General features: G+C 35.9%; 1 protein-coding gene across 1 annotated transcript; it reads left to right on the top strand.

Moving 5' to 3' along the window:
* Positions 1–11545: 11545 nt before the first annotated feature.
* On the top strand, positions 11546–21341 carry NTS (neurotensin; the record flags this gene model as incomplete). The annotated part of the gene is made up of 4 exons (XM_084254524.1): positions 11546–11618; positions 13811–13872; positions 17730–17954; positions 21189–21341. The coding sequence occupies 4 exons, from the start codon at positions 11546–11548 to the stop codon at positions 21339–21341; spliced, it is 513 nt and encodes a 170-aa protein (XP_084110650.1).
* Positions 21342–26418: the final 5077 nt, after the last annotated feature.

Here is a 26418-nt window from a genome sequence, read left to right as displayed (position 1 = left end):
CAGTGTTCCAGGTTGAAATCTCGTTATAAATGAAAAATAATAGATTAAAGAAAGTTATTTGAAGCCACTTGGCCTATCTTCATTGAAACATACTTGAACTCATTATTATAGTTAATGGGAAAAAGTGTTCATCAAAGGGACATCAGCCATGAGTGAAACATAGAAAAGTAGAGGGAAGTACCCAGTAATCTCAGTATCGGTTCTGCCTATCCTGAGAATTAATGTATCAGAATTAATGTTTCATCAGACGCTGGTCGACCTGACTCGACACAGTCCCATAGCAGAGCATCTGAATGCTTGGACTCCATGTGTGTGAATATCAGTTCTCCCACTTATTAGGTACTCAGACTCTCAGAGCTTCAGTTTCACTATTTGTAAAATAAGGTTTATTATAGTTTGTTCCACTGTGAGAAAGTAATGGCTTAATAAATATTAGCTATTATTGCTGTGGAGATGAAGCATTAGATTACGAGGGCCTGGTGCCAAAAACCATTCAAATCATGTAACAATTGTGCTGATTGCATTCTCACAAAACAATTCCTTATTATAATGGACTGTTTTCAATGAAAAAATGCCCTGGCCAGAGGATACAAGAGCAGACTCTGGCAGTTAGAGATCTTCGTATAAATTAAAGAATTGCTATTTTCATTAAAGCACTTTTTTCTTTGGCAAGTGCAGTTATCATGAATTAGTTGACTATGATTTGATTATATCTGGAACTGAGATGATGTCCCTTACCCACAGCAAATTTGTTTAGATTCTAATTCTTGACGTCTAGGCGCTTGGAATGTTCTTTTCTTCACCATGAGAGTTTTTCCCAGACTTTATCTCTCCAAACCATAACAAAAGGATCATGTCTCACTTATTCATTATTGGATCCCCAATTTTTTAAAAAGATTTATTTATTTATGCATGCAAGAGCTGGGGTACAGGCCAGAGATGCGGGGGTGAGAGGATTCACCAGAGACAGAGTGGGGAACAGAAGAGGCAGACTGAGTGAAATACACTGCTGAGGGGAGCAGCAGGCAAGACAAGACAGATCTGCTGCACCATGTGAGCTGCTGCCTGGCCTGCCAGGGATCAAACTCATGCTTCAGAGCTTCACAGTGCGGTGCTTAACCCCTTGCGCCACCAAGGAGGACCCTGGATCCCCAATCTTGAACTCAGTGATGGATAAAAATAAATGTTCAATAAATGTAAATCAAATGAAAGAATCAAAAAGTGAATGAATAATTGATAAACAGATTTCCTTTTTTAAGGTTGGGTTTTGCTATTTACCTTGTTTCAGCACTGAATTACTCTGAGAGTTATTCTGGTTCATTGATGGTCTCATTTAATTGAATTCCAAGCATTCAGTACTTTTTCATGTCTTTCACAGTTCAAGCAGGAGAAAGAGTAGAAAATGGGAATAGGGAGAAAAGGAAAAGCAACCAATTATATGAGAGAATAAGCTTTTATTCATTCGATTTATTTTTATATATGTATATATACACACCTATATTTGTATATATCTGTATATAGTAGTTTATATCATTTATTTGTATATAGATAACTATGTATAATCCATTATATATATATGTATGTGTGTGTGTGTGTGTGTGTATCATTGATATCTCTATATCTCTCTAGCTCTCTAGTTATCTATCCTGCCAGGACTGGCCACGGCAGAGTAATGGATATCATGTTTATATCCCTCCCATCAAAATCAACAAAATATAGGATTAAAATGCATGAAAAAACTCCTTTCAGACTTTGGGGAAAACACAATATATAACTATAATTCCTGAAAAAAAGGATAACAGTGGGTGGAGTTCCACCATCACTTGGGTTTTCTACCTGGGCACCTCTCAAACTGCAGCACAGGGAAGAAAGGCCCAAAACAAGGCAGCAGTATTGCTGGCAAAGAATATTGGGATCCCTATTCTGGACATGTCAAGGCTGCTGAATTCTGTGGACAGGGTAGCAGAGATGAGAGGTTTACAAAGAGAACAAGCCTCAGAAATTTAAATAGTAGTTGCCTCAGCTGGATAAACACAAAGCAGTGCATTACAAGGCTTGACTCTACCACCTCCACAGAATAATTGCTGGAAGGATGAGGGTAGAACACTGATTCTGGAATTAGCAAGGTAATGGAAAAATTGGATTCCAAACAGCTAGGTGAACAAACCTCAAAGTGGCCACACCTTAAGAATAAGAATCATGCCTGAGAGCTGTGATCATTCAAGTCTGGTTTTCAGCACAGCAGCTTTAGCATCAGATGGGAACTTGCTGGAAATGTGAATTATCTGACCCCAATCTAATCTACTGATTCAGAAACTCTGGAGGTGGGATCCAGGACTCTGCTGATCAGATTAAATTTCACAAGAAAATTAGAAAGTATTTTTAAATGAATGGTAATAAAAATACAGCTGATGAAAAACAGTGGGAAAAAATAGTGATCTGATGAAAACTTACAGACTTAAATTGTTCATGTTAGAAAAGGGAATAAGTTTGGAATCGAAGTCCTAAAACTACTACAGAGAAGGCAGAAAAAGAGTAATTTAAGCCAAAAGTAGTAAAAGGACATAATGATAAGAATGAAAAATGAATAAGATAAGGAATAAACAATGGGAAAAATCAACAAAGGCAAAGTTGGGATTATTTTTTGTTTTTGTTTTTTTTAAAGATGAATAGAATAACAGTTCTGAAAGCAAAGAGGAAAAAAGAATGTTCAACTTTGGGTTGGAAGAAAGAGGGTAAAGTCTACATAACATCTCTGAGATAGAGTCTAGTTTAAAACTTTGAATAAATATTGGAATTTTTTAAAATATTAAAGTTTGTAAATGTAAAGTAGAAAGAAGAAAGGGGAAGTAATAAATGGGAGGACTGTGTGTGGCTTACACTTTGATACATAAGCTAATAATTGAGTGCCTGTTACATACATACTTTGTGTTATACGCATACCATATGGGAAGAAATTCAACCCACATTATCAACTTTTAGAGAAAAAAATTATTTTATAGATGGTGAGAGAGACCCACAGAATTAAAATCTAAAGTCACAATGGTAGAAAGTTATAGGAATAAGATTTCAACAAAGGACTAGGAAAATGATGGATCTTGAGGCTGAGTAAAGTACATAGACATTTCAATTTGTCTGCTGAATATTGCTGAAAAGAAAATTGAAGTAAATATTTACATTAAAAGATTGTGACATTTCCATAAAATACGAACTTCTGGAAAATTCAAAGATCCGCCAACTCAGGTCTATGTTTTCCCATGGAAAGGACTCATCTGCAGATCCGTAGCATACAAATGGCCTTCTTAAATAGGACACATTAGCTTTCTGGGCCCTGTAAGCATTTAAGTATGGATTCCTGATTTATGACCATATTCATCTGATTTCAAGGCAGACAGGACATAGAAAAAAATGTGTGAAATTTCACAGTGAAAAAAGGGACCAAAGGTCATATGACCAGAGAATCCATAAAGGAGGCGCTGAAGGGCTTGTGTTTACTGAAAGATAATCATGGGAACTGTTTATGCCAAAAAACAAGACCTTATATAACAGAAAAAAAATAAACAAAAAAGAGAGGCCTGTCCAAAAGGAAAGTTCATTTAATGGTGACTAATACTTTGTTGGGTGTTTTCCAACTCGTTGTGGGATGCTGTACTAATAATAGAGAAACTCACAGAAGACAAATGAATTTCTCAAAATAGCTCGACTGATGTTGGATAATAACCTTACTTTTCTCTGGGAGAAGTAGGTTAAGCTAAATTAATCAGGACCAATGCGATTAAGAGTCCGAAGGTGGAGGACATTTGCAACCCACTTAGTGTCTGGTTGTGTTTTCGTTCTCCATAAAATCAAATGTCAGACTAGTTGTTCCAAGTAGCTTTTTTCAATTCTAACATTCTTGGGTTTAATAAGTTTAAATGACATAAATCTGACCTAGGACCCCATGAACATTTCGTGTTTTAATTCTACACATACTAGTGTCTCCACCTAGAGGACACTTTTCTCACTTCGATTCCCTTTGGGCTGCAACTTCACTTTCTCCCTGCTTCTTTCCATTAATATTTTCTAATTTTCTACTCCAGTTAAAGCAATTCATGCTGAGCCCATTTAGGTTCTAAATGTCTTTTAAAAATTAGGATTTCTAAGATAAAAGTTTATGACTTTGCTTAATGTTAACACACCTATATCCAAAAAAAGTTAAACCGACCAATGAGAATGAATTAGAAAATAGAATCCAGTATGACTTTTTACTAGATGAACTTTGAGGTTAAAAATATTAACTTGTTCTTTATTAGGCATAATATTTTCTACAACATGTTAATACAAGATTTTCTTTGACTTGTACTTGGATCCGGTATTAATATGAAAAAGATTAGCTGTTGCTTTAGAAATAAAAGCATTGTTCATTCCAATACAAGCTCTGTTTAGTAAGTCCCCTTATTCTTACTTAAACCCTCTACCGTTCTTTTTTTTTTTTAATCCTACACAAAGGGAACAATATCGTTCTGTGAAACCTGATTCACAGTATGCTATGCTATACAAAATCAAAATAACCTGGCATAGTGCCTGTCAGAATGAGTTTTCAATAAACGAATTGCAGGTTAATGTTTAGGTTACTCGTTAGGCTATGGCATTGGTTGTAGTGGCTGTTTCTAGACTCTGAATGCTATATTGTTGACACTAGTCCTTGGTTTCTAACAAGTCTTCCATACCTATTCTTTCAAGCACAAAATGGCTCCCCAGATTGAAGGCACAAACACACACCTTTAAGATGGCCACATACATACTTTTCTTTGGTGTTAACTTATAAAATAAAATTCCAACTGCAATTTGAAAAAATCAATATTCAGTCTCTCTTGAAGGGAAGCTCCCTCTAATACCATTAGAAAAATCTTCAAAAGAGATTTGCTTAACAGGTTTCATTGTTCACAGATTGAATAATAAAAATGTCCTTGTGTGAGGTGAGGTAAAGATAGCTATTCTAAAACTATCAGGGCAGGATCCTTGGATTTCATTAGTTCATTAATTCTTCCATTTAACAATAGTTACTGAGTGCATACTATAACGAAGCATTGTTTTATGTGCTGAGGGTATAAAAATCAAGACAAAAATAAGATTACTGTTTTGACTTTAAAAATACATAAACAGACAACTAATGACTAGAGAGATTGAATGGGGTAGTGGAGGAAAGGATTTTTAAAATAGATGGTTGTGTTAGTCAGTTATTGCCTCAGAAATGTTGTGAAGCACAAGGGGTTAAGCACAGCACTGTGAAGCTATCACCAGCCTCTGCAGCACCAGTTCAATCCCTCTGGCCAGAGAGCTACCTACATGGCGCAGCAGACCTCTCCTGTCCTGCCCGCTGCTCCCCTCAGCAGTGTATTTCAGTCAACCTGTTTGTCCTCTTCCCCACTCTGTTTCGGTGAATCCTCTCACACACCCCACCCCTGCATCTCTGGCCTATACCTCAGCACTTGTATGCATACATAAATAAAATAACTCTTAAAAATAAAATATCTGGCTGTCATGTGGTGCTTGCTTTGACATGGATCAAGAATGATAGTGGGCGACTGGGAGAACATTTTTGCACACAACACTAATGATAAAGGACTGATCACAAAAATCTACAAAGAGCTGATGAAACTCAACAAAAGCAAAGAAAATAACCCACTCAAAAAATGGCAGAAGAGCTAAAAGAAACTTCTCTGAAGGGGAAATGCAAATGGCCAACAGGCATATGAAAAAATGTTCAACATCACTTGTACTCAGAGAAATGCAAATCGAAACTACAATGAGATACCATCTTACACCAGTGAGAATGGCACATATTAAAAAAACTAGCAACAACAAATGTTTGCCTACCATGTGACTGGACATATCATTTGGGGAGCATGAAATGAAAATTGGGGGGATTACTAGGGAATAAATAAGATTCAAAGGTATGGGACAGAACAGGATCAGCAGTGAAAAAAAATTTGCAAAAATAATAACACCAAAAACTGCTATTAATAAAAGCAGTATGTTTAAAATTTAACGTAGGCTATCTTGTTAAAGTATTTTTATTGAATAAGTATGTGTTGTTGTTGTTTTTTTAATACACAGAAAGTGCTCAGGAATCTGCTCCTGGTTAATGGTAACTCAAGTTCTGTTTGGGGTAATACAAGCACAACAGAAATTTTCTTAGCTTCTGTAATAAAAAAAGTGAAACATTTTTTTTCAATGAAAACATCTTTTTTGTTACTGTAGGTAATTACCTTGTAATTTGTAAAACTGAGAAAAATGAAAGAAGAAAATTGTTGGGAACATTTTTTTTCCTGTAGTGCTTTTAGTTTGATTTTACTAAAAAGATACTTATAAGGACAATTACGTGAACATTACAAACAGTGGATAGTGATTTTTTGGGATATGAAAAACAAGACTATAAGTGAGATCAGCAGTAATATAGAACATCCTTCGATAAATATGACAGCTCATTAACATGTGAATCCCAGGCAGAGCTGAATGTTATAATTGGAGACTAAATTGCAAAATATGTTTTGATACAGAAATCCATTATCAATTTTTTCCAAGTTAATTACCTATAAAGATGCAAGAGTTGAGACAGAAAGAGTCAAAGGGAAATGAGCTGAGAATTTAAGGAGATTAAGGGCGAAGCATGGTTACATATAGATTGGGGAATTGGACATTTGGTTTACATTTACCTAAATCTCTAATGATTGGATTATATGCATTTTGTGTAAAGATAGTGTGTGTGGGTGTTACATGCACATGACTCTATCTCTAGAAAATGGACTTTAATTGAACAGAAAAATCAATTGAGTTTACATAAAGATTGACGTCATTGTTTGTTCAAATGAATCAGGATTATAGTTCTAAACCAGAAACTCATTTAGAGGAACAGATTAATCCCCAATTCCTTCTAATAAGCACACAAGTAATGAATGCATGATCATAGGGTGCTCTTCTTAAACAATTTTTTTAAGATTTATTTATTTATGCATACAAGAACTGGGGTATAGGCCAGAGGTATGGGGGGGGTGAGAGGATTCACGAGAGACAGAGTGGGGAACAGAACAGGCAGATTGACTGAAATACTCTGCTGAGGGGAGCAGCGGGAGAGTCAGGAGAGGTCTGCTGTGCCATTTGGGTAGCTCATTGGCCGGCCGGGGATTGAACTCATGCTGCAGAGGCTTTGGATAGTTTCATAGTGCTGTGATTAATAACCCCTTGCGCCATCAGGAGGCCCTTAAATAAATTTTTTAAAAGTTGACTTTCCCTGTTAAGGAAGAAAATAATGACTACAGCAAAGACTGAGAAAAGTGTATTAATGTAAATTCTCAAATCAAATATCAAGATTAGTGATAACAAAAGAATTAAAGGTAATTGTAATTAGAGCTATGGCTGAATGAAATATTACAAAAGGAAACATGGAAAAAAGTGCCCCAAATTTTAATTAATTAGTGCTTCAATTAAATCTAACTTAGTAAACATGTATTAGACATTTACACATTATAAATTTTGGGAGAAGAGGAAGTATAAGGATGAGTGAGAGTTCTTCTCAAAGTTTACAGTTTACTGAAAATGAATGAGCATTTAGTTGGAACTGAAAAGAGTTTAAATGAGACTTTCAGGGTCCAAACTTGAAAAAGTTCACATTGAGTAGGTTGTAAAATACAGTCTTTTAAAATGAGACATAATGTCAGTCAGAGACACAGAGGTCATTGGGAGCAGGAGGGAGATTCCAGACAGTAAATACACCACAGGCTAAGTTTTAGGTATTAAGATGTAAAAAAGTTGGAAAATTGTAAAGTGTTAATGAGATGATGAAGCCTCCAAAGGTACAGGATAGGGAACTGAAGAACCACTGTTCATCAAGTTGTTCCTGAGCTTTTCCATCTCCAAATGAAGCAAATTTATAGGCCACTCTTGTAGTTGCCAATCCTTCAGGCATCTTTGTTGATTAATTTAATTATCTAATAAAGTTCTCATTAAGTCATAGTAGAAGCTCAGAAATCTGTGTATGGTAGAGATATTCCAATCTACAGGTACCCAGGTAAACCTATACAGAAAGATAATAGACGTTTGAACTGTCTCCTGGATATTGACACTTAAGCTTTTTCTCAGTGTCCTCAGAGAGGGCCTCTTGTCACCTTGATATAGGAACGAGAGACCAGTGGAAGCCTCCTAAGTCTGAGGAGATCTACTGCCGTTGCTTAAAAAAGGCAAACTGTTTTGAGTTGATTGCAGTGAGGGCTTGGAGACAGAAGAGTTTTGGCCTTTCCCAAGCCCTTAGCCCTTCTCTCCTAAGCTGCTTCTCTTCAATTAATAAGGAAAAGCAGGGCCTCCCTGGTGGCGCAGGCGGTTGAGTGCTGCACTGTGTAGCCGTCTGCAGCCTCTGCAGCGCGGGTTTGATCCCCAACCAGGGAGCTACCCACATGGCGTGGCAGACCTCTCCTGTCTTGCCCACTCCCTCCCTCAACAGTGTACTTTGGTCCTTCTCCCTGTTCTGTTCCCCGCTCTGTCTCTGGTGAATCCTCTCACCCTCCCGCACATCTGGCCTGTACCCCGCTTCTTGTATAAATAAATAAATCTTTAAAAAAAAAAAGGAAAAGCAATTACTGCTCCTCTTTTTATGACTGTAAAGAATGTAATTTTTTGGGGGGTTTAGAGGCATCTCATGAAGTTATTGGTTTATCAGTGAGCATGTCCTCTCTGAGAATCTCATCTTTATTCTCAGAGTGAGGATGAGATAACCCCATCCTTTCCAGACATGTAAAGTCTCCCTTTCTCTCTGTGACACCTCAGGTCCCTGAACACAGAAGAAACATAAACATCCCAGGTTCATTCTATTATTCTTTAGACTTTAAGTTCTGATGAGTATGCTATTAACTTTTATATGTGATAGTTAACATATCTGATGTGTATTTGTTCATCTCTCAAATCTCGTATATACCCAGATGGAACAGAATATTTTCTCCTGCACCTTGATATAGATATACCAATAAAACCTATTTAGAGTTAACTCCATACTGACCTCAAACTGGAAAGCCAACATATGAACATAACGAAAGGATAAGGCTTTTAAGAGTTAATTTAAGTAAAAAAAAAGGATTTTAGACATAAAGTCTTTAGAATAGATATTGTTCAGACATTTCCATTGAAAGGTGCCAAAACTTCTGCATTATAAGCATCAATCAGGCACTTTTTATAATAGTTTTTACATGCAAATGTCCACACATAACCTCCCCCTTTTGAAAAAAAATATTTTAATTGACTTTTCTATAGCTTGAAGGCTAAAAAGGAAAGCAGTAACAGATTTTTTAAAATACCCATTAGAGATCAGGTAAAATTTACTTACAGTAATGGTGTAGCAAGTCAGACATCTCCCCCCACCCCCAAATAGTGCATAGTATCTATTTGATTTTGAATTATTTAATCACATTTCCCCCAGTTCCTTCAGATTTATCATATATTTAAAATAATTCTCACATTGACATTAACATTCAGATTACTTTCTTAAAACAAAATGAATTTCCTTTATTCCCTCTTTCAGCTTTTTCTAATTAATTAGGGTAAATTTTGTCAACATTTTCCCAAGTTTCACTTACTAAAGAAATCACTTGAGGAAAATAGTAATCACACATCTTTACTATTAGGTTATTTGCACACATTTTAAAGATTATTCTTTATATTTGCAATCCAAAAGATACAAAAGAACTAATTTTAAAACCATACAAAACAAAATAATACACTTTTTTTATTTCTTTATCAAAATTCCTTCAGAAAGGATTCTATCACTAAGGTGCTCTGATAGTGAGAACAGTTCTCTTCACAATCCTAACATGATCATTAAATAAAAGTGAATTCTTTTAAATTTCTCTTGCGCCTCCTTGTGGGTAGAAAGAGAAATCTAGATGTAGTGTATATACATTCCATATCTAACATTTACTCATTTAAAAAAACTTATCTCAGGCAAGTTGTGTTCATTTTTGTGTCATATATAAGTTTGTAAAACAAACTAAAAGTAAAAATGTCACCCAGGGTTAAATTTCTGAGTATTAAATTATATGATTAATCGTTTGCTCTTTTAAATAATTATAAAATGTAATCAATTCCTTAAGTTTAGGGTAAAAGATGTTAATCTCACAGAAATATACTCATAATATGTCAACTCAATAGAAATCAATCTAGATTTTTTTCTCAATTGTTACTACATTATTGATGTATTTAAAAAGTGTCGGACATCTCTACCTTCACATATCCATATTCCCAGCAGCATTGTCTTTTGAGATGATTCTGTATATCCAGAAATATTTAATACAAGAAGAAAACTTCATGCCAAAAAACGTTTTGAACAATTTTCTTCTAATAACCTAGCCAGGAAATGAGTATCATTGTAATTCATGAAACACCTGAAGACACTGGCTTAAAATTATTTCGGTGGATGGTGGTTATTTAGAATTCCTTTCCAGAAGTACATTCATTTCTCTGAACTATAACAGAGAAAGATATTTGGTACAATGTGAAAACCAGTGAATGGGGCATTAGACAAAGAACAGGATATACTAGCAAGGATGCAGCCCAAGGAGGAGAGCAAAGCAGACAGAAAAAGGACACTATCAGAAAGCAGCAGTCAGTGATTTGATAATACTCACCCCTACCTGCTGATACAAATAATTTATAGCTGGATTTTGTAAACTTGAAATTGTTTTCCTCTGATATTCATAATTCAATCATTCCCCCAGTTAATGAATATAAACCTTTTCAATATGCTAGGAAATAATATTCTCTTCCTTAGCTATTAGCCTTCTATTTAAAAAAAAATAAAAGATTTGCTTTTCTTTCTCTAAATGCTTTTGCTTTACTCCTATGTTATATCTGATTCTCTGCTTATCTTCCACTTTCTTCTTCTAGCATATATTATCTAAAACCTGTATTAATTCCTAAACCAGAAAACATTTGCTCAAAAGTGTGGGCTATCAGTAAAGAATCTTCATTCTTTTAAAAAATTCCAAACTTAAGGAATCACTAATTTCCTGCACGCTTCCTGGAGATATTGCTAGCGTTAGAAATAACAGAGCTCATGCTTCACAAAATCAAAAAGACAACTTCTCAGAATTGAGGAATGAGAGGAAATAGGGAAAGAATGGTACTGAAAGTTCTGTTCCAGTATACTCTACATAGAATTGCTTTTCAATGACTCCTCTGTGCGTCAGAAATCCATAGCAGCAGCAGCAGCAATTAAGGAAGATGTCACTTTCACTCCAGGTTCAGAAGTGGGGGAGGAAAATGAGGGACAAAAGAAAAGGGGAGGAGGAAGTGGAGGAGGAGAAGGGAAATACAGATAAAGGGAGGGTGCATCCTGAAGAGATAATCCCTGTGTACTTGTGACATCATCCTCCAGCATATATATATAGGGAATGGCCAGAGCATCTCATGTAGTTCAGTCACTTTCCAAGTCAGCCCAAGGCGAGAGGAAGCACTGGAAAGAGTCCCCTTTTAGTGTGACTCTGGCGTTTGTGAACTTGGCTTGTTAGAAGGCTCAGAGATGATGGCAGGCGTGAAAATCCAGCTGGTGTGCATGATGCTCCTGGCTTTCAGCTCCTGGAGTCTATGCTCAGGTAAGCTCAGCTGCATTTCCTAAGTCCCTGAAGTGATTTCTTGTTCCTTTTTCCCCTGTGTGTTGTTACTTAAACATCCAGGATTTTCTCCGTGTTCTGGATTTGCTTATTCGTGATAGCAACTGAATATTTTCTTTCTCTGTCTTTATGATTACAAGAACTGAGAGCTTTCTTTACTCTTTATGTTTGAAAAATAATAAAAGGGACTTCGGTGAAAACTCCACGACCTCCTTTGGAATGTAATCACTAGAGAAAAAAATTAACTGAACACAAAAAACTTAAATTTAGGCTGGTCTCTAGGTCATGTAAGTGCAGATTCTGTGCCTGTCAAAGTGGGAACCCACAATTAAAATTCATTCTATTAAAAATGCTTTATCTCATCCTCAGTCATTCTCTTAGAAAGCAGTGGCTTCTCCATCCCCCAACTTATTTTCTTAACTGTGTGTGTGTTAGGATAACATGTGAAAATTGATTGAATAAATGAATCGAGCATTATTTGTGGAAAATTATTTTTAGAAAAAATATGAAAATATTCCAAGTTCTCTTGAGAATATATTTTATATACTCTATGTAACAAGCAGGCATACTGTTAATGTTTTTTGCATGTTATTTCATTTTATATAAGATATAATTGAAAAATTGGCATCTATGAATGAAAATTGTCTAACATTATAGTAGTTTGCATGTGATAATTAAGAAATCATGTAACTCTCACTGAAAATAAGATTTCAATTTAAAAAAGGTACACATAATATTAGAATGATTACAATGTGCCACAACTAATGCTTGAAAAATAATTGAATTTTTGAATCAGAGTTTAAAGAAATGTGGAATAAATGCAGCAAGAATCAGTTATCTTGCTTTATACTTTTATGTTTTATAAATATGACACTGAAATGTATAACTCAGATTCGTGCTGTAATTTTTTTTAATGATGAAATTAAATCAATTGGGACATATAATGTTATTTAGTAAAATCTTTTAATCATTATAAAAAGATCTTGAATTTCTAACTTTGAAAGTTTTCTAGTAGGTAAGTAATGGCTTTTCTACAATTATGATTTATCTAACAGTTACATAAGATTAAAGGAGTATTTTGAGAATGTGAGGAAAGCTGCATTATTGATGAAATATTTTGGTTATTAACTCTTGAAGCTTCTTGATGTGATAAATCAAAATTTATGGGGACTTTGCTCTACATTTTTTATAAATGACTAGTGGAATTTGTCTTACTTTTGAAAAACAGATTGGCTCCATGGCAAGTAGGAAATAAAGATTACAGGTATAATTTACTTCCTAGACGTACTTTAACCAATGGTTCCTACAAATGTGGCATGTCTTTTTAATGAGAGTGTGTAGTGCAATGAGAGATAGTCATTTTAACTTTTGCTTTGTTTTAGGGCACTTATAGATCAGTGAGTGTTAAATGTCACTGATGAAGGTATTCTACAACTTCATATTACTTTATGGCATTTGTTAAAAAATTTTTCCCTGTAAAATAAGAAACTGGACAGGGTATTATAAAAAAAAATCAGGAACTCATTCTTAATACAGTGTGCATATGTCAATGACAACTCTACCTTTGCTAGAATAATTTCCTTAATTGCCTATCATAAAATTGCTAAGTACACATAATTCTTAATTCTTATGTAAGATAGAAAAACAATTTTTCCAAAGTGTGTTTTGTAAAATGACATCTCAAGTTAAAGAAAAGTTTCTTTCTTATTCAAAATTTTCAGTAACCAATTTCCTTTGGTTTTGTCTTGAAAAGGTCTCTTGTATACGTCTTTTTATTTTATGGTTTTAAATATCCATGTGCATATTTTCTACATATGTAACCTGTTGTTGGTAAAAAATTAACCTGTATATTTGGTGAAATCACTATTAATCTGATACAATCATATTTTTTTAAAACTGAGATTCAGAAATGAAACAACTCCAAATCATCAATCTCTCTCTTGGTATATAATCTTGTGCTCCTTAAAAATGCTTCTATTATTTTACATGCCTGCTAGACTAAAATGAAACTATTATCGTTTGCTTTAAATAGTAGCGAAGGAGAATAAACACGAAAAGCATAAGTCTCTAAGACAATTTTCTTTTAGATTTATCTAAATCTCTAAGTTACAATATGATTATATATAGATATGAGTGTGATCATATAGTAAACATGTGGTTTTAATTTTACTCAGATTCAGAAGAGGAAATGAAGGCGTTAGAAGCAGATTTATTGGCCAATATGCACACATCAAAGGTATCTTTTTCTTTTCTTTAACCAAGATTGAAGAACAGATGAACTCTCATTATAAGCATGGCATCCTTTTCCTATGGTCATAACTTACCATCAAGACTGAAAAGTTCATTGGGAGGCATTTCCTTCTTGGGGAAACTTTCCTTAAGTTCAAAGGAGTTAAAGATGTGGATGTGACAGGGAAAGAAATTATGGTGATTATCAATCATTATATTGCAACTTTAATTAAGTAGTCACGTATTATTTATGTGGACATATAAATAAATGTATTTAAAGGAATCTGTTTCCATTTCTACAACATTGTATATGGGGAGAGGTATAATGGCCTCAAGTTAAACACAGAAATGAAAACTCAGTGACATTTTTACCTTTTTTTATTACATTGGTGAAAGCAAAATGGAGATCCTAAATTAAAAATGAAAGTTCATGACAATCCATGAAGAAAGGTGGTAGGGAGTAATAGAATGACAAACAGGAGCCTTGAGAGCTAATCCTGCAATTGGGATTTACGAACTACTTGAACTTAAGCAAGTGGGTTAGTTATCATTGCTTGCCTTTTCTTATTTTTAAATGTGGGAATTGGAGATCACGATTTCTAATTAATTTAATTCACATTAAATCCATGTTTGAATTTTTTTTAAAGATTTATTTTTATTTATACAAGAGCCGGGGTACAAGCCAGATGCATGGGAGGGTGAGAGAATTCACCAGAGACAGAGCAGGGAACAGAACAGGCAGACTGACAAAATACACTGCTGAGAGGAGCAGTGGGTGAGATGGGACAAGTCTGCTGGCCATGTGGGTTGTTCCCAGGCCGGAGGGGATCAAACCAGCACTGCAGAGGTCGCAGACAGCTTCACAGCGCTGCGCTCAACCGCCTTCGCCACCAGGGAGGCCCCATGCTTGATTTTTAAATAACAGAAATGTCATCTCTGTCTGCCCATAGTTTCCACTACACCAAATAAAACTTTGTATACTGAATCTTTTTATTCTTCTCTCAAGGCTTCAAAAGCAAGCTTCCTAGATCCCAACCTGTATGTAGGAATAAAGCTCCATTAGAAGATACCAGATTACCTTTCTCCTAACTTTCTTTTGATTTTTCTATTTTCCACATATAATCATTTCCAGCTCCATCCATGTTGCCTAAAATATACAGCAAGAGAGGGCGAGAAGGAAGGGTCAAAAGAGGGGAAGGAAGAGCATAAGGGACAGGGAGATGGACCACAGGGACTATGATGGTGGGAGAAATACCAGGATGACACTTGAAGGGAGAAATCAAATAATATCCAAAAATCAACAATAATGTAAGAAAATAATTAATTTTAAAAAAGAATATACCAGATTACCTTGCCATTGTGCAACACTGATTTACCCAGAATGAGTCAATCAGTATACACCTAAAATGAAGGGTTAGAGCACAGGGTTCACAACCAAAAGATGTTTCTCAAAGAAAAACAAATCCTGAGGCAAGGCAGCCTCACAATCACTGCGAGAGCATCGTGACACCATCGCTGAGAAACAACAGATACAGTAAGAAAGGAAGTGCTTAAAATGTCCATCTGATTTCTCTAGCAATGCTCCAACTCAGGTTCTGCCACTGTAGATTATTCTATTGATAAGCACATTCCTGGGGTAGCAACCTGTAGTATGCAAGTAGAATTATGTTTGATACTGGGTGTGCAGAGATATTACCTATTTTGGTACTTGCCTGAGAGTGGGCAAAATAGTAAAAGATAAGGGATTTTTTTCTTACAATATAATTGTCCTTATTACCAGTGTTACTGCTTTGGTACAGTACAGACCTTTTATGTTTTCTTCAAGCTTTCAAATAGCAGTCAGACTATTATGTTTTTCTCTGATCAAACTTAATGCCTTCTATGTAATAAAAGTTTAATGAATATTTATGACATAATAATGAGAATCTAAGATTTATTTTTATCTTGTCTTAAGTTTTTGAGGTAACGTTGGTTTATATCAAAGTTTGTGTTTAGAACTATAGGAACTCCCACCTCAGGTATTGTAACCACACCACACCCACCACAGTCCATTGTGTCCCCTCCCCAACTTTGTTGTCACCCCTCCTCCCATCCTCCTCTGGTGCCCTCAGTTCTATAGGCAGCTTTCTAAGGTTTGTTCTTAGTTTGGATTTTATCTGACCCTCCTTTGGTTTCTATATATTCCACAAGTAGTAACTCTATCCAGTATTGGTCTTTCTTTTTCTGATTTACTTCACTTAGCATAATCCCCTCCAGCTCCACCCATGTTGTTACAAATAGGGACATTTATCTTTTTTGATAGCAGTATTCTATTGTGTATACATACCACATCTTCCTGAACCCATTCATTTGTATTTGGGCACTTAGGTTGTTTGCATAGCTTGGCTCTTGAAAATAGTGCTGCAGTGAACATGGGGAGCTGCCTCTTTATTGTTGACTTACTGTTTTTGACTTCTTTGGTAGATATTGAGGAGTGGAATTGCTGGTTTATATGGTAGATTCATTTTTAATCTCTTGAGATTCCCCCATACTGTTCTTCATCAAGACTGGACCAGTCTATATTTCCCACCAACAGTGTGAGTTCATTTTCCTCCACGTCTTCACCAGCACTTGATATTTTTGTTCTTTTTGATATGAGTTATTCTCACAGGTGTGAGGTAGCCTTTCATTGACTTTTTTAATTGAATTTCCCTAATAATAAGTGATAATGACCATTTTTTCATGTGCCTGTTGGCCTTTGGAGAAATCTTCTTTGAAAAAATGCCTGTTTAACTCTTTTGCCTATTTTTTGATTGGGCTATTTGTTTTCTTATTGTTGACTTGTATGACTTTTTATTGACCTTGGATATTAGCCACTTTTCAGATGCATGGATGCAAATGTTTTCTCCCAGTGGATAAGGTATATTTTTGTCTTAATTATAGTTTCTTTCACCATGCAAAAGCTTCTTAATTTGATGTATTCCCACTTGTTTATTCTTGCTTTTGTTTCCCTTGTGCTTAGAGTCTATTTCCCAAAGACATTACTGAAACCAATGTTGTGGAGTGTTTTGCCTTTGTTTTCTTCTGTGTGTTTCTGGTCAGGTATACATTCAAGTCTTTAGTCCATTATGATTTGATTTTTGTGCATAATACTATTGTTACTAAATCTTTCAATCATGACTTTGTGGTCATTCAAATCTTTTCTTTATGACCTTTAGGAAAAATCTATGCTTTCCTTCATCTATGACTCCCTTGAAAGTTTTGCTAATTTTTGCTATTTCACATTTCATTTATTGTATGTCCTTATGCTTTCTTGTTGATTATTGTTGGCACATAGGAAAGTTGTTGATTATAGTAATAATGGTTACAGACAAGATCTTATTAGAAATGAATGGTAGTTCTAGGAAATATTATAATTTGTAAATAAATAAATTGGTCTGCTATTGGGCTGTCAGTGATGATTAATGTGTAGAATCTTTTTATTACTGGTATTGCACCACTGTAATTGTCCAAATCTATTAATATCATCTTAGGCCCTGCTCCACTAGACACTTAATTGAATTGTAATAGAGAATGGCATTTTTAATATTTTCCTCTGTGATGTGTACATATATCACCTGTCATTCTTATTTTCTTTTTTGCTTTGCTCATATATCTATGCATACATGAGTGTGTGGATATAATTGTATTGCATCTTTTGAATAAAGGATATGAGGTTTTGGCACTATTTAATTTTGTGATATGACGCTACTAAATTAATTACAGTATATTTATTAGACTTGAGTAACAGTTACACACTAAAATGTAACTACTTAACAAAGCAGAAATTTATTTCTTATATAATGCAAGTCTTAATTGCAACATCTGTTTTTTCCTATACTCCAGATCAGTAAAGCGAATGTTCCCACTTGGAAAATGACCCTGCTAAATGTTTGCAGTCTTATTAATAACCTGAACAGCCAAACTGAGGAAACAGGAGAGTTTCGTGAAGAGGAGATTATTACAAGAAGGAAATTACCCATTGCCTTAGATGACTTTAGCTTGGAAGCAATGTTGACAATCTACCAGGTCCAAAAAATCTGTCATAGCAGGGCCTTTCAACACTGGGAGGTAAGACTAAAACAAAATATGAATATATAATTATTGTTTGTTCTAGTTAGTTTTCATTTTTACTTAAATTTTTATCTTGATTTTCATCGTAATAGGAACAGATGAAAATATAAAAGAAGAATAAAATGTGTTGAGGTTAACATTTGGAACTTCAAGGTGTCCTTCAAATATTTGGAGAATAGCAAATTATTTTTTCCTTGTTATTAAAAGAGGATATATCTTAAGGCATATATAAGCATATTTTAGTGTGTTTAAATAAATGAAGTGCTCAGGCAATTTTGGGTGGTTGCGGAGTGCCTAAATAATTTAGGAAAGTCAAAATGCTTTCTTTGAAACACTTAAGTCTTGTGTGTTCGTCTATAAACAAACACGAAAGGTCAAAAGGTTACTTTTGTCTTTGGATAGATTGTGCAAATAATATATTATACAAATTCTCTCTTTACATACACACACACACACACATATATATATATTCCTACTTCAATTAAGTGTGTAGATTTTTTAAAATTTATCTATGCATAGGAGAACTGGGGTGTAGGCCAGAGATTTGGTGAGTGGGGGTAGTGTGAGAGGACTCACCAGAGACAGAGTGGTAAGCAGAAGAACAGGTAGATCCACTGAAACACACTGCTAAAGGGAGCAGTGGGCGAGACAGGAGAGTTACGCTATATCATGTAGGTCACCTCCCTGGCCAGGGATTGAACTCAGACTGAAGAGGTGATAGCGCTGAGACTTAACCTCTAGGCCACCAGGGATGCCCCTAAATGTGTAGATTTCAGGCATTCTTAGCAGTTCAACCTAGGCCTACCACAACCAGGACGGTCAAATTCCACTATACAGAACTTCAATGAGGGACTGCATGAATCAGTTTTATTCAATTTTAAATTAGTGTCACACCAGTTTTGTTTTGGAAATGTTTCTTTGTTTGGAAGAGGGAAAGAAAAGTGAAATTTCCCTAAAAAATAAAAGGAAGAAAAAAAAACAAAAACATTTTTCTAGTAAAGTTAACATCTCTTTCAGATTCACCTTTAAGAGAAATTGTATATTGATAATTTCCAGTTAAAGAAATAGTATTTTTGAATCATTCATTAGTTTCCCTATCTTGGAAGTACTATGCACATGAAATTAAATTAGTCTTTTCTCTTGGTAATCTCCCTTGTATCAATTTATTGTGAGGCCAGTGAAAAGAACCAAAGGAAGTAAGAGGGAGATGCTCAAAAAATCTGCCCCCCCCCCACTATTACAAGTATACCCTGTGGAAAACAGAAAATGCACAGCAGAACTTCTAGTATTTATCCTAACTTAAAAACAAAACATCAACAGAAAAAGGTAGTTTTGATTTTACTTGCTGGACAATTCACCTTTAATTCCAATTCCAGCCAACTGGCTTAGTCTTTAAAGTATTGTTTAAGTTAATAAAATGTGAAAAGTACCAATTTTAGTATAAAGAAATAATCAATTTAGCTAGGAAAAAACCCTCAATAAACCATAATATCGACGTATTACGTGCACAAGAAATTTGAAGTCCTATTATTTTATTTTATTTTTTTTAATAGAGGCATGTTTTATTTATTTATTTATTTATTTATTCATTTGTTTGTTTTGTTTATACATGCACTGGGTACAGTCAGAAGCACGGGAGGGTGAGAGAATTCATCAGAGCCAGAGCGGGGAGCAGAGCAGGCAGAAGGACCAAAGTACACTGCTGAGGGGAGCAGCGGGCAGCAGGAGAGGTCTGTGTGCCATGTGGGACCCTCCTCCGGTGGCTGGGGAGCAGCCGGGGATCGAACCGGCGCTGCAGAGGCTCCTGGCAGCTTCGCAACCCAGCGCTCAACCGCTGCGCCACCGGGGAGGCCCGAAGTCCTATTATTTTAAATGGTATTAAGTGATTGAAAATGAAGTGATAATGTCATTCAGAGCATAGTACAGACACTTAGAAATTCTACACCTAGAGAAAACAAAAGATTACAAAGCTGGATAGTCTGACAGCTGTTTTTCCTTCTCTGGAATTGAATAGCTGTGGGTAGAAACAAAGTACTTGGTGATAGATTCAATGCATATGTATTATAATTTAGAAGTCTACTATCACAATTATAGTGACACCAAAATTTAGAATACAATTCTTGAGCATTTTTTAAAATTTCATGTGCATTATATGCAAAATTCTGGGAAGAGTTCTTAAATATTTTATGCTGGCTGAAATTTTTACATCAGTATTATTAGAACAGCATTATCAGGGCCTCCTTGGTGGCGCAAGGGGTTAAGACACAACCTGTGAACCTATCCACAGCCACTGCAGCACGAGTTTGATCCCTGGCCAGGGAGATACCCACATGGCACAGCAGACCTCTTCTGGCTCACCTGCTGCTCTCTCAGCAGTGTATCTCAGTCAGTCTTCCTGTTCTGTTCTCCAGTGTGTCTCTGGTGAATCCTCTCACCCTCCACACCTCTGGCCTGTACCCCAGTTCTTGTATGCATAAATAAATAAATCTTTAAAAAAATTAAAAAACAGCATTATCAGAAAAGTTGGAACTCATTTTAGAATGTGCTATGTTCAATAAATTATTAGGCAATATTCTAACTGGATATTAGCTCTCCTGAAATATTGAATTTGAATTTGCTTATAATTATTAAACATTACAATCTAAAGTGACTTTGCCATCTAAGTAGAGCTATCACATATATTAGTTTCTACTACAACTGTGTAAGGTAGAGTACGTGTTCCTACCTGATTTAGAAATGGATCTTTAGAATCACTTTTATGTCAAATAACTGATTGAATATAAAATCCTCTTGACCTTTGAGGTTAAACTTGTTTTCTTGAAATAAAATTCTGTATTTATTATTATCTATGACACATTTTCATTGCATTTCTATCTTTCTGTTATATATGGAAGCCTAAAAAATACTCAAAGGTCTAGTAGGTTATCTCCCTCAATTAGAAGAATGAGTTGATGGTCATAAAGACATTTTTTTAAAAGATGACTAGCCTGGTAAAATAGGAAGAACAGAAAAGAGAGAATTAAAAAAAAATCATGTTCTCATTCTATCTCAGCTAATTGAAAGCCATTTGTCCTTGGGGTGAAACACATAATGCTTTCAAGCTCATTATGTTACATCCGTGTGTGTCTGATGTCTTTCTGTCTAAATAGTAAATGAGAAAAAATATACAAAAAAACTCAGAAATGGGAGAGTTCATGTATGAACTTCATACATATTATGTCTTTTTTGCAGATTATGCAAGAAAATGTTCTTGATACTGGAAATGACAAAAATGAAAAGGAAGATGTTATAAAGAGAAAAATTCCTTACATTCTGAAACGGCAGCTATATGAGAATAAACCCAGAAGGCCCTACATTCTCAAAAGGGGTTCTTACTACTACTGAGTGAATAAATGTTTTATTTACATGTGATTGTGGTTTATCATCTTTTAATTAAATATAAAATTTATTTGTGTAGAAATGTGACACAAAATTATTTTGTCTCTTCTGCTATAATGGTTTATTGGATGTGATTTTTCTGCATTAACATGAATTGGACTAAATGTTTTCAAATAAATCTAGATCTTGAGCATGATGTGTTGTGTATAATTGGAATAGATAAGTCACCTATAGGATGTTTTGTAATTTTACAAGCACTTAATGTATTGTTTAAACTGTCAAATGGATTGCTTAAACTATCAAGCATTTGACAGTTTAAACCAAATCATAAGAGATTATAATAGAGTCCTACAGCAAAGTCTAGTCTATGATATCATTGATGCAAAACAAAGTAATAGCACCCTCTTTTATTATTTGACTGAACATTTTAATACATTGAGGATCATACCTGTTCTTTTCCAAGACTCACTTGTGAATCTCTCAGATATGGGTAAGATAATAAGACCATTTTAAAAAAATGAATAATAATTATTATTAATTATGCCAATCCTAATGACTAACTTCAACTGAATTTACTTTTCTGTTCAATGAAATTAATAGCTAAAAAAAGCTGAGAAGTCATCAGAACCACGTTTCACTGCAGATTTACTTCCACTAGAAAAGCTACCCTTTATTGACTTTTACCCTCTAACTTGTTGAACCAGTAAGTGACAGTTTCATTTTTAACTTTATGAAAGAATTTTTGTGATTAACATTTTTCCCATTTGTGAGAGCACTTTTTTTTAAGATTTATTTATGCATACAAGAGCTGGGGTGCAGGTCAGAGGTGTGGGGGTGAGAGAATTCAGCAGAGACAGAGTGGGGAGTAGAATAGGCAGATGTACTGATACACACTCCTGAGGGGAGAAGTGGCGAGACAGGTGAGGTCTACTGTGCCATGTGGCTCACCTCCCTGGCTGGGGATCGAACTTGTGCTGCAGTGGCTGTGGATAGCTTCATAGTGCTGAGACTGAACCCCCTTGTGCCACTAGGGAGGCCCCAAGAAAGACTTTTTAAGGTAAGAGGAATACTAGAAATAGCTCCTCATAAATTTCCTTTAGGAGCATACTATGTTCTCATTTAGCTCTCATGGCCTTTACATTCTATCAGTAGCACTAACTTCCTAGATTTTCACCTGCACAGGGATGTGTGAAGATATCTGCTGTCATGCCTGCAACCTGTCCATAGTCATCCACTCAGGAAGGTATAGGGCTTGCCTTGCTCTAGAATTAAGGAGCCTCAGAACTCCATGTCTTTCTGCTAAGATTGCCCCTCTCCCAGCTTAAATGCCACTCAAAAGGATTTAGAGTGACATTAAATCTCAGAATTTTTCTGCTAGCATTTGTATCCATCTACATGCACAAAGCAAAGAAAAGTATTAAAAATATTAATTAGATTATGCCACATATTCCTTCTCAAAAATTCCACAACGTCATTCCTTATACTTCGCATAAAATTCAGATTTTCTTTGAAGGCTTGAAATTCTCTGGCATTTGCCTTTTACTCCATTTACTTTTACTTATTCACCTGTCAATATTTGGGCTTGATATCCATTTCTGCCCCAGAACATTTAGAGTTGCTGAAACTACTTTTCCGGATTACTCTTCAGACACAAAATCCTTTTTCATGAGCATATGGGACCCCCAGTTAGATACTACAATTCTATTCTCCCTTATCACTATGGATGGCTAAGTTGAAACCAGCCAGGTATTGAGTACAAAAAAATATGTACAATTGTTGGGTCTTCTATAATATAAAGAAAAGCCTCATTTCCTGAACATTGACTTTTTCCTAATGTTTTTTGTCTTGAATGTGAATTTTTAAATTTTTATTTATTATTTATTTCTTTATAATTGACTCAACATTGGTTTACAACATTGCATATGATTGACAGGTATGGGATCACACCTCTTAACATGTATGTTATCACACCACACCCACCACCATGGCCCCTTCCCCTCTTTACTTTCTACCCTCCTTTTCCCTCTAGTAGTTTCAGTTTTACATTGAATGTAAATTTATATATTTTTTAATGATTTATTTATGCATACAAGAAGTGGGGTGTAGGCCAGACATGCAGGGTGGTGAGAGGATTCACCAGAGTCAGAGTGGGGAGCTGAACAGGCAGACTGACTGAAATACACTGCTGAGGGGAGCAGCGGGTGAGTCAGGAGAGGTCTGCTGTGCCATGTGGGTTGCTCCCTGGTGGCTGGAGATAGTTTGATAGCACTGTCTTTAACCCTTGCGCCACCAGGGAGGCCCTGAAAGTGTATTTATATTAACTACACAAAGAATTGCCTTTTTAATATTGACTACTAAGGTATAAGTCCTGTAACAACTTTGTTAAGCACAGCTGACTCATTGCCCTATTCAAAACATACTGCTACTTGAAAAACAAATGCGGTTCTGTTATTTAAGCCACTCTGTATTCCAACTTCATTGATAGCATTTAACCATTATTTGATCTGTTCTTCTCCAGGCCTTTGCGTAAGTTCATTTTTTCACATCATTTACATCTCTGCTCATATAGTAGATATTTATAATAAGGACATTTTTCTAAAATACTCTATTTCAAATAGTCTTCATCCTTGAGGTATTACCTATCTATTTAATCTGCTTTTAACTTTTTTATATTAAAAACAGAAAGCGCTTTCTTCTCTTCCTCCTTGCTGCCTACGGAGGTAGCAACCGTCTTCCACAAAGCATCAGGGCCATCCTGGAACCCTCAGGAAGCCTAAAATGGTTAAAAGAGGATCAAGAAATTCATCTGGCACCAGTCAAATCCGTTATGCCAAAATTAAGAGTAAGTGGTGGAAACCCAAAGGCATGGATGACATGGAGCACAGAATATTCAATGGCCGGGTCTTGTTGCCCAACTGTTGGTTACAAGAGCAGCAAGAAAACAAAGCACACGCTGCCCGGTGGCTTTGGCAAGTTCCCAGTGCACAACATCAAGGAACTGTAAGTGCTGCTGATGGAAAACAAAGCTTCTGATCATTTGCAAAGTCTCCTAGAACAGCAAAGCCTCTGTGGTAAGTGCACACAACTGGCCCTCCCTACCCATCCTAGTACCTTGCTGCGCAGCCAAGAGAGCGAATAGTCAGCTCGCGGGCGCGTTTTTGTGTTAATAAAATCATGAAACTGCCTTCCAAAAATTTTCCCTGGGCTTTGAAAAATAATAAAAAGAAAACAGAAAGAAAAGCACCCTCTGACAGCCATTAGCTGGAGCTGGCCTGACACTAACAACTAAACCACGATGTTCTGTTAACAGTTTCATAAAACAGGGTCACTCTAACCATGATGGCAAAACAATAAATAAATAAATAAACAAATCCGTTCTATAATTATGTCTGAGCAAACACAAAGACAAGAACACTGCAACCACAGAAATGATCAAACATCCTCCACTCCCACATAATTGAGTGACTGCTGATTCTTTACCAAAGACTGCTTTAGCTCAGCTCCATTTCTCCCACCTCCTGGCAAAAAAAACTACTATAATCCTTAATTACAAAATTGCCCTTGCTTCATAAAACACCCACACCAGAGAAAACAACACTACGAGAATATTCCCGAAATCACCTAACAACCCCAAACCTGGAAAATTTCCTTTATTTATACCCTCTTACTGAAGGCCTATTAATTTTCTGTAGAGTGAGATATCCAATACAAAAACCCATCATGTGTGAGCGTGTTCTGGGCAAACAGCATACAGAAAAACTGAAATTACATGGTTATTTGTTCATTTTCTTATAGTGTATCACCTCCACTAGGATGTGTTAACCCTGTTAATCCCCTGACGGGGATTTTCCATTCTTTCTTGTATCTCAAGGTCAAGCAACAGGCCTGATAAAAGTCAGTAAAGATTCATTTCATGAATGATTCATTTAGCAGCAAAATAATTCTTCCTCTTAGAATATGAGGTCTTAGACATAGTTTCTACAGATTTTTAAGCCCCACCTCACAGATTATATTTCAGAAGGATTTGTATTGTGAAAAACAAATATAAGTGGAACATTTTAAAATAAGATAAGAATGATCATGGTGGAAGTGGGCCAAAGAACCCTTAGCCTGAGCCAGACAGCTATTTTTTCATGAATTCTTATTTGAAAACCCAGAAGAAGGACATCCACAAAGACCTAAATTATGTACCTAAATTCCAGTTCTTTAATCTCAAATAAACACTTGACTGACCCTTATTTTGGTTTTGCATTTTGAGGCCAACAAAACCAGCCCAAGTATCTGTAAATGAGTCCTGGTCTTATATGAAGCAACACAGAATCTAAGAGGTTGAAGCTCCTTTCAACAGTGACAACCTAGGAAGATTATCCCTCATTTTTTGTCTCTTGTGAGAAGGAAATAAAAGAAAAAATGCATAAGTGAAATTGTGAACATTTTTGTTGTAGCAAAATTAATGTATTTGTAACAAAAATAACAAAAATTAAAAGACTTGGGCCTCCCTGATGGCGCAAGGCATTAAGACCCGAACTATGGGGCCTCCCCGGTGGCGCAGCGGTTGAGCGCTGGGTTGCGAAGCTGCCCGCAGCCTCTGCAGCGCCGGTTCTATCCCCGGCTGCTCCCCGGCCACCGGAGGAGGGTCCCACATGGCGCGCAGACCTCTCCCTGCCGCCCGCTGCTCCCCTCAGCAGTGTACTTCGGTCCTTCTGCCTGCTCTGCTCCCCGCTCTGGCTCTGGTGAATTCTCTCGCCCTCCCACGCTTCTGACTGTACCCAGTGCTTGTATAAATAAAATAAAAAATAAAAATAATCTTTAAAAAAAAAAAAAAAAAGACCCGAACTATGAAGCTAACCGCAGTCACTGCAGCACAAGTTCAATCCCCAGCCAGGGAGAAACACACACGGCATAGCAGACCTCTCCTGACTTGCCCACTGCTCCCCCCAGCAGTGTATTTCAGTCAATCTGTCTATTCTGTTCTCCTCCGTTTCTGGTGAATCCTCTCCTCCCCCCATACCTCTGACCTGTACTCCAGTTCTTGTATGCATAAATAAATCTTTAAAAAAAATTAAAATGCTTAATCTTTTAC

This window comes from Talpa europaea (genome assembly GCF_964194135.1).
Source record: "Talpa europaea genome assembly, chromosome: 15".
NCBI lineage: Eukaryota > Metazoa > Chordata > Mammalia > Eulipotyphla > Talpidae > Talpa > Talpa europaea.
This window is presented reverse-complemented; position numbering and strand designations above follow the sequence as displayed.